This window comes from Mesitornis unicolor, unplaced genomic scaffold (assembly GCF_000695765.1).
Source record: "Mesitornis unicolor isolate BGI_N332 unplaced genomic scaffold, ASM69576v1 scaffold38909, whole genome shotgun sequence".
In the NCBI taxonomy this organism is placed as follows: Eukaryota; Metazoa; Chordata; class Aves; order Mesitornithiformes; family Mesitornithidae; genus Mesitornis; species Mesitornis unicolor.
The window spans coordinates 1-13,781 of NW_010208617.1; the positions used below are offsets into that span (position 1 = coordinate 1).

A 13,781-nucleotide genomic window follows, 5' to 3' on the forward strand; every position below is an offset into this window, starting at 1 on the left:
CGTGGCTGATTTGTTTGCTCCCGCCCGAACGCTGCGGTGCGAGCGTGCAGCGGAAAGCGGGGTGCGGGGGTAGGCCTGGTGTCTCCGCGCTCTCGTGCTGGGAGTGAGCGGCAGAAAACGGAGCCGTTATTCGGGCGAGGGAGGCTCCTGCTGTGAGTGTTTGCAGGACTGGGAGCAGAGATGCGTGCATTGCTCCCTGCTGCATGCTGTAATCAACTCCCGTGATAGTTTTTTGTTCCACTCGTGTGCTTAGCCCGGTTGTTAGTCACGGCCATGAAAAAACAAGCAGAAGACCTTGAGCTTGCATGGCTTCCTGTGGTTTTTGGACAGGTGTGACTTAGGATCACAGAATCATTAGAAGTTGGAAGAGACTTCTAAGATCATCGATACAACCATCAGCCCAATACCACCATGTGTGCTAAACCATTTCCTGAAGTGCCACATCTATGCATCTCTTAAACACCCCCAGGGATGGTGACTCTACCACTTCCCTGGGCAGCCTGTTCCAGTGCTTTCACACTCTTTACGTAAAGAAATCTTTCCTAATATCACAGAGTGATAGTCCAGACTTACTTAATACTGTGTTGATTTCTGTGCAGCTGCTCAGTGGCCTGGTCTGAGCAGGCTGGGTGGTCTCGCTTGTCCAGACACTGAGGGCTGTTCCAGGCCAGCAGTGGTTTCAGAGAGGGCAGGGCAGGGAAATCGCTGCTCGATTTCATCCTGAGTGAGAGCTGGTTGTGTGTAGCTACAAGCAATTCAGCAGCAGTGTTCCTGTGCTAATAGATTAATAGAGAAAATGAGGAACAGGTGAAAGTTGGTGTTTTTTCCAGTTGTTGGCTTCAAGAGTTTTAGCAAAGCAACAGCTGAAAGCTTTGAATATCAGAAGGACAGAGGGTGTGCCTTTTCTGATATCCACTCTGAGTAGTCCAGGGGCCTTTATGGCTGTGTGAGCTGACTGCAATTTCAAAAGCCAGCTTCTTTAAAAGTTTCTGAGTCAGAAGTTATTCTTTCCAAATATCCTTCCAGATGTGTAGTGCCAGTTTTAGGAAGATCAGACTTTATCCTGTAAGGAGACTTTTCTCCCCTCATTAATTCTGTGCTTAACTAAGCATATAGAAATATAAAAATTAGAAATGCATGGTCTCCCTTGTGAGAACAAGTGACTTCATGAGGGGAGGATGAGGGATGGATTGAAAACCAGTAAATGATTTACCAAATGATGGCTCCTTTTGCACTTCGTGCTTTGAATTTAGATTTTTCTGGCAAAATCTTTGGTACATTTGAAGATTATGAATGCCCATACTATGACTTCACAGTTAGTTACAATGTCACATCTGGTGCATTTTTATAATATTTACCCTGGTAATAAAAAGCAGGGCAAGGGAAATTCATGGTTCTAGGTTAAGGGTATTTCTCTCCAATCTTGGGCCCTGCTGGCTGTAGGAATGGGTACCTGTTTTCTGTTACAAAGCTTCAGGCACCTTTTAGGGTTGGAAGTATTTATTTTAGCAAGTTTAAGCCAAGGTAAACATCTGTAGTTCTGCTATTTCAGGTACAGTGAGGGTGTTAACTGGTTCTGGCAAAGTCCAATACTGTTTATTGTACAACAAAATTACTACATTAAGTTATAAACTACCCATTATTGTCTCCTATACACGCAGGTGATGAATCAGACTTGGCAAGTGCAACAAGTGGTCTTGGTGCTGTTACTCCTTCCAGGCAGTGAAATTTCAAAAAAGGCTGGATGACTGTATGCTAGTTTTGGGAATTTGCATTAATCCCCTTTCAGTACTTAGGCTTGCTTTGGCTTAGGTACTGTTTGCATGAAAGAAAATCAGTGCAAGTCTTCTGATATAACTGAATTATTCCAAAATACACAGACACTATTCTGGAGTAGATTGCAAAGGGATCTGTTCCGAAGCAGTCTAATTTGCGACAGCAATTCCTTGTCAGGTTGTATGTAGATAAGGTCTTGAATTTGATTTCACAGCTCGTCTGTGTGTCCTGCAGAAAGCTGTTGTGTATCACATTTGCTGAAAGATGTGTCTTTCTGAAAGCAGAATTCAGATTATTTCAATACCCTGCCTTTTTTATCCCGAAGAACAGACCTGGAGTCACGCTTTGTAAAACTGACATCTAAGGGTACCCTGGATGCTCACCCTTGCTGCACCTGAAGCTGCTCTGGATTGTACGGCTACAATGCCTGATTTCCTCAGTCAGCTGCACATATGTACCTGTTGATAGGTGTGGGTTTACAGATCCACAGATCTTACTCTTTCATCTAGGCTTTGCACCATTTGGCTTGAAAAGCTTCCTGGCGTGTATAGGTGTGGTGCAGAGGAGGATTTGTCAGGGTGCTGAGAGCAGTGAATGAAGACTTGCTAAGAGTAATCCATGCAGGCTCTGCAGGGGTGTTGCTGCACAGTAACTCACTGACAGTAACCGTACAGCAAAAACTCTCTGGTGCCTGGGCATTGCTGGAGGCCTTTGCATGTCAGCTGCATGCACACACATCTCCTTGCCAAAATCTTACTCAGACACTGTCTTGATAAGGAACAAGAAATTCACCCTTGATACGAGTCTTGAACCACTATGTGACCTTCAATTTGCTTTCTGAATTTTAACTTTGAACACTCTGTGCTCAAGGAACACATCTCAAATGAATGTCAGTCTCCTATTTTAAACCACCATTTTTATTATGCAGTCTTTCCATTCCTATTGCTCGTTTCACTGCAGTGTTTGAGTACCTACTAAGAACGCCTGGATTTATAATATTTTTTTGCTCAATAAGAGAATGACATTCAAATTTCAGATCTTGGTTCACTCATTATTTAGCTTCCTGAAAGCATATGTAGGGCAATTAAGCCTGTGTTGAAATTAGGAATTTCAGATCTGGGATTCTTTCCAAAAGCCAGTAGTATTTCTCTCATTTTCTCACTTGGCTGAACAAGAATTATTTTGAACAAACCATACAATGGATGTCTTCTTTTGTTGTTGTTGTTGTCTTTTAGGTTATTAAATGCAAGGCTGCTGTTGCCTGGGAGGCAGGTAAACCTCTCTCTCTTGAGGAGGTGGAGGTTGCTCCACCAAAAGCTCATGAAGTTCGTATCAAGGTAATTAAATCAATCGTTAGCTGTATGCATTGTATTTTGGTAGAGTTAAGTATTAAAGCTGAACAGTTTGTTTACCAACAGAAGAAATGCTGAATGGATAGCATTAGTTCATTAGTATCTCAGCTGGCTTTACAAAGAAGAAAATCACGGCATTTAGATGCTCTGTTTATGAATAACACACTATTCCTACTGGTCTCACTTCACAGTCTGGTCTAAGGATCATGGCTGGTCTTGGGGATCAATTCCAGTTGTTACAGACTGAGCTTCCAAAAAACATCTGAGCTAGGAGCACCTTTGATCCTGTTTGAAGGGCAGCAGCTTGTGACTTACTGCAGCTATGTAACACTGGAGTTTACTTCAGTCGGGCCGTAAGTTACTGGGGCTGAGCTGTGATTGGTCTCTTGGATTCCCCATACCCAACTGTCTATTTGATCAGGACTTGGCAGTAGCTTATATCTGCCCAGTATATATTAAGGTGAAATTTATCTCTGTGGAAAGGGTTTCTGCATGGTGCTTAAGAATGAAACTGCGTTTACGCAGTACTGAGAGTTCTGTGTGGTCTCTCTGGTCATTTTACTTTCAGAGACTAACATTTCAAATCTGAGATGCCAGCCTACTTTGAGACAACTTGGAATACTGATTTCTAGCTTTAGGAAACCAGATGTCATCTTCTACCCATTTCAATGTCAGAATTTAGTTGATGGAAATGACAAAAGATATACTATCATGACTTTGCTTTTTCAGGAAAAAGTGCCTTGCCGCTCCTGTGCCTTGCCAGGAGTGAAAGTATGTTTGCCATTTCACAAGCACTGCCAGGATTGGCAAATTTGACATGGAAATTGTTCTGAATTTCTGACCAAAGGGAAGTGTTTGGATCTGTGCTCCTATTCTGTTATTCAGGGCGCCTCAGGTTATATATATTTCTTCACAGATAGTTGCCACTGCTGTCTGTCACACTGATGCCTATACTCTGAGCGGCGCTGATCCCGAAGGATGTTTCCCTGTGATCCTGGGGCATGAAGGAGCAGGAATTGTAGAGAGTGTTGGGGAAGGAGTAACAAAAATAAAGCCAGGTAAGAAAATATCTTACAAGTTTTCTGCCTTCTTTAAAAGTGTTACTTTACTACAAGGTCAACTGTCAAACTGGGCCACTGCAATACTATATTGCAGGAGTTAATACAGTGTCTTATTCTGGGGTGTATGGCTGTGTAGATTTCTCTTGTCTGTGAGATACAACACTAGTCCATTCAATGTGCTCTTAAAAGAGCCCAGCATACCAATTCCTTGCTTGAAATTGGAACAATGTAGTTAGAAGAGAATTGGGATTTTTTTCCAAATTATAGTTGTTACTTGTTGGTTTAAATAAAGGGCTTTAAATGGTTTAATCATGTTGTTCACTGTTGATTTGGGGTTGTTTTGTTTTACAGTAACATTCCTATTTGTTCTGGAATTATGAACTTCTGATTGGCTGTCTGCTCAGACACGAAAAAAGTGTTTTATCTAGCAGTCTGTAAACAGTGCTACTCTATACTGTAAACAGTTTTTAATACACAAAGGTTTTAAGTTTTAAGAAAAGCTATGAAAATTGAGTAACTTCAGTTTTTTCCTAATGCCGTGGTTGGTTTGATAACTAGTGAAAGAACATTTGTTATTTTTTATTAGGGGACACTGTTATCCCTCTGTACATTCCACAGTGTGGAGAGTGCAAGTTCTGTAAGAATCCTAAAACAAATCTGTGCCAAAAGATAAGGTCTGTATGCTTTTTATTTTGACACACAGTTCAGTATTAGTTCAATGTACACATGTTCTACTTACCAAAAATAACTGACAGGAGTTATCTTTGAAGAATAAATGTCATGATGCATCATTTAATGACTTGGAAAGTCTGTCACCTATGCACTCTTTTCCATTCTTCCTTAAAATTTCTTTTCTTTTTTGCCCTTAAATAAATCTGGGGTTATGTTTTCATGTATGTTAAGGTGTAAACTGCTAGCTTGTGTCCACAGCTTTTAAAACATAAATGCTCTGACTCCGTATTTAATCCATACTTAAGGGAAGCACTTTTACTTCTTAGGAGTCAGCACCAAAGCTGCCAAGTGGTTCAGAATTAAACAGAAAGCTCTTTTTCCCAGTGACATAACTGACAGGTGCTATTTAAGACAAGTGTACTGAAGGAGGTGAAGACGGGGATGTGGTACCGTGGCACAAGCAGTTAGCGTTGGTAACTGACAAGGTCAGCATGTTGATAACCTCTATTTCTTTCAGTGCTTCCACAGAGGAATTAACAGCATGAAGTTTTAGGAGTTTAGCATCTAATTTCTGTCAACTTCTGGGTTTATGGGAATGATTAAAAAATAACGGTGCAAGTATGCAACTGCATCTCTGTGCTACTGAACAGATACTGTCTGGTGAGAGTATTTACTGCTTAAAACTCTGACTGTACTTGCCTGTCTTTGCCTTAAGAATTACTCAAGGGAAAGGACTCATGCCTGATGGTACCAGCAGATTCACCTGCAAAGGAAAGCAGATTTACCACTTCATGGGGACTAGCACCTTCTCCGAATATACTGTGGTGGCTGATATCTCGGTAGCCAAGATAGATGCTGCAGCACCTCTCGATAAAGTGTGCCTGCTGGGTTGTGGCATTTCTACTGGCTATGGGGCTGCTGTTAACACTGCTAAGGTAAAGGCTGTGGTGGCCTCTGGCTTTTCTCTGTAACTATATCTGAGCCAAAGTACAGATAGCTTAGGGACGAGATTAGGACTGTAAACATGATGTACCATATTTTTGTTTCTTCTTCCTCTTCAACTGATGAAGTTCAGCTAAGAATTTCTAATTTCTCCACAAAGGCCAGACCAGGTTAGAAAGGACCTGATGCCCTTTAGAGGAAATCCAGGTGAAGATTCTGCATCCCTTTTGATATTAGCTATATATAAATTACTTTTCTAATTTATGTTAATCTTGCTGCAAGTCATTCTAATAGTTTGAAGCTCAGGGTGAGACAGAGCTGGTAGGTGAGTGTGGATGAGTCTAGGACAGGTTATGGGAGTTGAGTCTTTGGGCAAAAAGAAAAGCTTAATACCAAAAGAGCTTTTGGATGAAATTTCTGCATAATTTCCCTTATCTAAGTGATAAAGTCTCATAGATGTGTATATTTGCTTCCATGTTTCCTTCATTACAGACTTTTAACCTGTGTTTCCTACACATGTGGAGGGATGAGTTTTCTCTGTGTTGCTCATGGCCCTTTTCTTACTCCTAGGTGGAACCTGGCTCTACATGTGCTGTTTTTGGTTTAGGAGGAGTTGGGCTGGCAGTTATTATGGGCTGTAAAATAGCAGGAGCATCCCGGATCATTGGCATTGATATCAACAAGGATAAGTATGCCAAAGCCAAAGAGTTTGGAGCTACTGAGTGCATCAGCCCTCAAGACTTCAAGAAGCCCATACAGGAGGTGCTGGTTGAGATGACCGATGGTGGTGTAGACTACTCGTTTGAGTGCATTGGTAATGTTGGAGTCATGGTGAGTGTTTGCTTAAGAGCAGTACATAGAGGGAAGGGTTAGCTAGCTGCCACTTAGTTTAGCAAAATAAACTGCTTTCTTGTTATAGAAAACATGCCATATGAATTTATTTTTTAAATAGTAATGGTAACTCCTATGACTAAAAAGTCCAATTTTAGCAATCCTAATTATGCAGTGAAAGCAGACGGTACTTCTTAGGTTGAAAATGGCACTTACAATTTACAAACTTTTTTCCTTAATGGGAGTTCTTCAAAATCCTGAGTTTTCATATGTTGACAGTTGAAAAATTAACAAAACTCACATAAACTGTATTGTGCAACGAACACTAAAACCTCAAGGACCACTCGGTATCTAATTCCCTAAGTAATGAATTGAACCTTTGGAAATGCAGAAGTATTACTGAATGTAAGGCTAGTTTTCAAGGAATTACAACAGCATTCCTAAACTGTCAGTAACGTGGTCTACATGGCCTGAATATAGTTTCTCCCAGGTGAGGATATAAAAAGAGCAAGTCTTTAACAGTACAAGAAGAGACTGAACCAATGGAAAATTTAATGTATTTTTCAGTGTATTTCTTGTTCCTTAAATGCTGATGTGGTGATTCATTACCTGGGGGAAAGCAAGTGCAACCTGTGCCAGTCTAGGCAGCATCAGCATTAGCAATAAACACTCTGCTTTGTCCTATCCATGTGTAAAGAGGGCTGCCTTGGAAGCCTGCCACAAAGGCTGGGGAGTCAGCGTGATAGTGGGAGTAGCTGCTGCTGGTCAGGAGATCTCCACACGGCCATTCCAGCTGGTAACTGGGCGGACATGGAAAGGGACTGCGTTTGGAGGTAACTCTCTTTTGGTATGGGGGCAAAAATAATTTACTATAGGTTAAGAGTGGGAAGAACACACTGCCTTGCTACTGACAGGTTGTCCATAAATGTTATTTTAGCTTTTAAGATAAAGACTTTTAAATTCTGATACTCCTACAGGCATGCTACAAATAAACACATTGGTATGACATCTCATGTGTTTTGAAGATAGAATATAACTATATGCTGTCCAGTACTAAAGAAGTGGTATAAAGGGATTGCTTATATCACCAAGTGAAGGTTTGGTTCAGTGAAAGGAGAGAAAGGTCCCATCTCCGGTCTTTGGGGAGATGGGAACTCACATAAACATGTTTGTGTTGCTTAATCACTAAGCAGATTGCAGGGCTAACATGGGAATATGCTGTAAAGAGCTTTAAAATAAAAAGCAAGTGCTTGATTGACATTTTCAGCAAAAAACATGTTGAGACTTTTACAGCTACCAATAACTTGGAGATTCACTAATTGCTGATGTTCATGAAAGTATCCAAACTTGATGTTATTATAACACTGTCCTTTTTCCCTGTATCACAAAACTTAGTTGGGTTATAAAGATACGTAGAGGGGCTGATAGAGATTCCTCATGCATGCTTTCCTAGGTGAAGGCTGCTGTTACGGTGAATGCTGAAATACCTAGTGAAAGGTTAGTGCACTTATGTGTTTGGATAATGCGTGCTCTTGCCTGACGTAGCTGTCCTCTTGCATTCCTTGCTTACTGCCTGCCAAAAGCAGGAGGGACAAACACGTCACTGATCTCTGTTCCTTCTCATATTTATCACACAAGTGCCCGTGTACGGGTTGTATATTTTTTCTTTCTCTCCGTTTTCCAAGGTGAGTGGAAATGGGAACAACAAATGCGCATTTTGTGTCTTTCAGGCTGGAAGAGTGTAGACAATGTACCAAAACTGGTGACTGACTACATGTCCAAGAAGATCAAGGTTGATGAATTTGTGACTCACACCCTGCCTTTTGACAAAATTAATGAGGCTTTCGAGCTGATGCATACAAGAAAGAGGTAATGTTCATAATATTGAAAGGTGACAATTGATGAGATGCTGTCAAAATACAGGTTCCCTGCCCACTGTCATGTTTTAAACAGGGAGAATAAAGGCTGACATATACCGTGCACATTAATTCTGAGATAAACAAATATACTTTCTCTGAGCTTCTAGGCTTGTGCCAAAACACAGGCAAAGAGTAAAAAGCAAGCAACAATGTATAAGGGAAATACACAAGTATGTAAAGCTGATAAAGGGGACAAGTCAGTCTTGGGCTTCCAGTACTGCTAGAACATTCTTCCTCAGAAAAAGAATGTAAAGAGGCTGTAGGGGAGGTCACTTTATTACAGTTTTACAAGTCATTAGTCTATTTTAATTCAGTAGTAGATTTCAGTATATTTTTGTACTATTTAGGATAAATTACCAGCACAATCAGTCACCTGGAATGATCTTTTAATATGCTACATTTTAAGATACTCTTTTTTCTAGTTTGAACTGGAGTAGAACATTCATAGAATGGGGTTTTACTTCTTAACAGTTTCTGCCTTTATTAAGATAAATGGCAGTTTGGACTGTTCATACTGCAGACTTATGCCATGGCTGTATTAAACAGTGAGGCCCAAATCCACTGCATATTGAAGTGACCCTCCTTGCTGGTAAAAAGTCTGCTGGATGTGTGTGTGATGAGCCTCGTTGCACTTACAGCAGTAAACTTTGCAAGTAGTGATCAACCTACAGAGGCAATGCAAAGTAGGGTATTCTTGTCAGAGGATATATTGGGTGATCATTGTAAAGCCCTGCAGAGATACAGGAAAATGGGGACCAGCATTGGGATCCTGTGGCAGAACTTGTATCTGCAGGTTAAAACCCAGCGCAGAAAAGGAGGAAGGATTAGACAGCTTTAGCCTGAGGTGTGTTAGAGCTTCTCCTGTGTCTTTTTAAAAGCAAGCCTCTTTTAAATGAATTTTAATGAGATGCTCTGTAATCGATGGAAATTCAGAGACTTTTAATGAAGTTACCAGAGAGCCTCCAACAGTAGAAAACAGCTTATTAGCAGAATAGGTTATGTACTTTTTAAGAATATGTTTTGAATAAACAGAATAATCAGCAGGTGGACAAGAGGAAAAATTGGAGAGAGGTTCTAGTATAAAAGAAACTGTCTTCCTGCATATTTGCACTAATGCAGGCAACTCTGTTTATCCATATTTAGGTTCACCTGCACATGGATAAAGTTACCAGCATTATTTCAAGAAACCATCATGATGTTTGTATTTTATTTCAGTCCATACTGATGTATGGTATATAACTCAAAAGTAGTAACTTTATCTGCTTTATCGCATGTGTATTCCTGTTTTGGATAAGTCAGTTAACAGTAACTGCATTTGTACCTTTTACAATTGGAAACACCACATCTATGCAAAGGTCGTCCAGCAGTTCATCCCATTTCCCATTTACAAACATCTGTCTCACTTCAATGCTTTATTCCTACATGAGCATGTCCTATGAAACTAATAATGAAAGTTGCTTAAAATTCTCCAAGCAATCAAGAGGGAATGCCTGTAAATAGTGATGTTCCTGAGCAATATTCTTGGCTAGCTACTGAAAACTGACACTCATGTATGTTGAAAAAGCTTCCATTTTGGTTATATCTTATTGGGGGAGAGACTGAAAAAACCCCAAAGGTAACAAGCGTTACTAATGTTTTCAGACAGGATTTTTAATAAATGTTACAGATAAATGTCTGACTTCATTCTTAGAGGAAACAGAAGTTAAGTTACAGTATATCGCAGCCATGAAAGAGAGGGCAGGGAAGGGGAGAAAATGAACTTACTGTTTTTGTTTTTTCTCTTTCTCTGTTCCATTTTAAGCATTCGAACTGTCCTAAAGTTTTAAAACAAAACGTGGACCTTCCTGTGGCCAGGATCGTGGTATCTGTCCTTTAATAATGGTAGCATCAGGCAAATGAAAATCCACTGGGACTAGGAAGATGATGTATTTTGGGGTGAGCGTTCTGAATATTAAGTAACAAAAATCAGTAACCACTGAGTAGTGTTATATAATTAACACTAGTTGTGGAACTTCCATTTCTGCACTTGTTTTTCAAATTCAATAATGCCTAACTCAGTTAATCTACTTAATAAAAGCTTATTTCTAAACACAATATCTGAATTATTGAGCATCAAGACTGTGACTACGATTGCTGTGTCTTACTGTTTTCCTCTAGCGACTTTCCAGTATGTGCATACATGACAGAGGAAAAACCTTCTTCAGAACAAATGATGTGGGATTGGCTACACTGGGCAGTTTGCTGAGCACAGCTGGGTTGAGAAGCAGCACTGATGTCCTGTAACTGTACTGATAAGAGTAGCAGGAACTCTCACCAGCTCTCAAACTTCTGAGGCTACTCTAGGACTAAAGGATGTACCAGCCAGCTCTACCCTGAGACCAACTGTAGAGCAGAATCTGGCTGGATGTATGACTTAAGTGTTCAGGTATACCCATGCTCACTTGGGAAGTCCATGCTCTGCCTTATTTTCTTTGGCTCATGACAGTAGCTGTAGGCAGGCCTGTTGTAAAGATGATAGCATAGACTACTCCAGTCACTTGCCCTAGTGGTGTCTTCCAAAGCTTCAGTAGGGTGATTTTGCCATTTCCTTAAGCTTACTCACAGCTGAAGCAACCAACACTGCAAGAAGAAACTGCGTGGGCTTGTCCTGTCTATTTAGTCTGATGCAGGATCATGCCATTGAAGCAGGGAACATTACTATTAGAGCAACAGTCTGTTCTGGAGGAGCACAGGGTAAAAACAGTAAAGAGCCTTGTGTGATGAATGCTTCAGGGGTTTGTGGGTTGTTTTTGCTGTTCTTGGAGGGGAGAAGTTAAATCTTAATTTTGGAGTTGCAGGTTCTTAACTATATAGCTGAACTCTGATTGGATAAAACTTACTTGAATTGAAACCTGGAAGCAGTGTCATAAAAACACAGAACAGCAGAAATAGACTGCAAAGCAGAGGCAGAAAAGCTACCCAGAGATAAGAGATAAAACGTCAGTGTTTTTCAGTGAACCAAGGATGCTAACGAAGAGAGAAGTTTCATGCTTTAAGGGAGGCTGGTCAAAACAAGTGTTACAGAGAACTCTGAATGCAAACAGTAATGTTATCAGGATAAATTCCCTCTCACCACTAACAGCTGCCTTACCCCAAGACACTGCTATGCAACTGGGACAATCACATCCTTTCCATTTGTCCCTGGGAAGATATCCCTAAAGCATTCTGAAAATAGTTGAGGTAGCTGCGTTTCTAACTTCATTTCAGACAGAGTAAACAACAAAGTTAACTCCTGAGAATGTCATAAGATTTCAATTCTGAGCATCCAGAAGAAATAAAAAGTGACTTTGTACCAGGAAAGTGAGCCCTCCAACACACCAGTGACGTGATTCTCAGTACCTTGCAGCTCCAGAAATGCTGGCTGAACATGACAGAATTCAGTAGAAAACTTGCTGTCAAGAAGCTGTTCCAACAAGAGTACTCTGAGTATCAATATAGTATCAACAAAATATTAGCTCAACATCTTAGCAAAAGTACCCTAAACTGGATCTAACAAAGTTCTGAAGTATTTCTACCCTAACAGCTTTTCCTCTAGGCTGCACAGACTAGCTCAGAACCACACAATCATGTTGTATGCATTACACTATTAATTCAGAGAATCTGCATCTTAAGCGTGTTTGTGGAAAGCATCCCTGTAATACCAGGGTAAGTCAACAACAAAGGCATTTAGTGATGCCAGAGCACTTGGGTCAAAGACTAAACAACTTCTTCCCAGCCTGAAGAACTGATGTCCTAGCCCTTATGTAAGAGAGCTTTCAGACTTTGAAGCAGTCTCTTTGAAGTTGCTCAGCTGACAAAGGGACTCATACACGTAAGCTTGTACCCTATTCTTGGTGATCAAGGTACTGTATTGTACTGTGGTAAGGAGTTAAGTGGACAAAAAGTGTTCACCAAATGACTGTACATGAAATGTATATGGCTGTCACGTAAAAGATGCAGCTTGTCCCCTCTCCCACTGTTACTTTCATTCAACATTAGCTATCAAATCTTTTCTCCTTAAATATTCATGTCTATTTGCAGAAACAGCATGAAGAGTTTCCACTCTTACGTGATAGTAAAGGGAAAATACTGTAGGAGATTGTTTCCGAACGAATTGCATGTTTGGGTTTTTGGCAGAGGTGTACACAATGTCTGAAGTTTTCATTAGAAAGTAGATTTTAGTTGGTTCTGTTGTTTTGTTGTGTGGTGGGGTTTTTTTGGGTTTTGTTTGTTGATGGTTTTTTTTTTTCTTAAAGTGGATAGCAACTTCTGTAAGAATCAAAAATAGATCATTTCCCAAATCCAGTCAGCACAGGTCTGACACGTTCAAGCAAAGTTACAGCTAGGTAAGTGAAAAAACAGCCTTTCATAGTATTTTTATTTAGTAAGTTTTGTTCTCCAGGCTGATGTGCTATCTCATGTTGAAAGAACTGGTGTAGATGTTGACTAAGCTTTTCATTTGTTTAAAAATACTGTAGTAGTATGAATTCTTTATATACAGTCTTCATGCTGTGATGCTTCATGCTTGGTGCAAAGACAAAGAAGTATTCAAGTAGCATATGTGCAGGTTTAGGGGTGATTTTTAACTGGTTGCATTCATCTACCAGTAGGGCTTGCACTACTGTAGGTAGTGCAAGCAAATGAGAATGCTACATCTTGCCTGAATCACAAAAAATAAGTTATTTCTGTTAAAAGCAGCTGCAACTTTTATTTTATAGACCAAAAATGAAGCCCCCCACCCCCCATCATACACACACATATAGAAAAGGCAAGACCGTTGTAACCATTCAAGTGAATGATATGGTGGGCAAACCTCCAGGACAGGCGTCATCTCAATATATTCATTACATCTCATTCAACACAGGTAACCCCACTCAAGTACTACAGCCTGTTTTGTTAAAATCTATACACACACACACGCATACGCACGCGCACACGCTCCATATGCATCCTTCCAGGTCACTTTACTGCATAATTAAAAATAATAATAAAGGTAATGAAAACATTGCAATGATACTCTTACAGCAACAGAGGTCTGAGGCACTCAGGGCAGAGAAGACATTTTCTGGCAAATTTGGTATTTGGTAGTAGATGAGTCCAGTTCTGTGAAGCACTAACCCCTTTCCCCCACCTAAATTCTGCAGTGCCAAGGGGAGCCAAAGGTATGTAGTACATCATATGCTTGGGCCTAATGTGGCAACAGAGTCATC

General features: G+C 40.4%; 1 protein-coding gene across 1 annotated transcript; it reads left to right on the forward strand.

Moving 5' to 3' along the window:
• Positions 1–108: 108 nt before the first annotated feature.
• Positions 109–10,427, forward strand: ADH5 (alcohol dehydrogenase 5 (class III), chi polypeptide; the record flags this gene model as incomplete). Its single annotated transcript, XM_010192575.1, has 9 exons — positions 109–152; positions 3,012–3,113; positions 4,045–4,186; positions 4,776–4,863; positions 5,577–5,796; positions 6,374–6,634; positions 7,332–7,467; positions 8,365–8,503; positions 10,355–10,427. Coding segments are annotated over 9 exons (1,157 nt in total), but the record flags the coding sequence as incomplete, so codon positions are not given.
• Between the last annotated feature and the right edge of the window lie 3,354 nt (positions 10,428–13,781).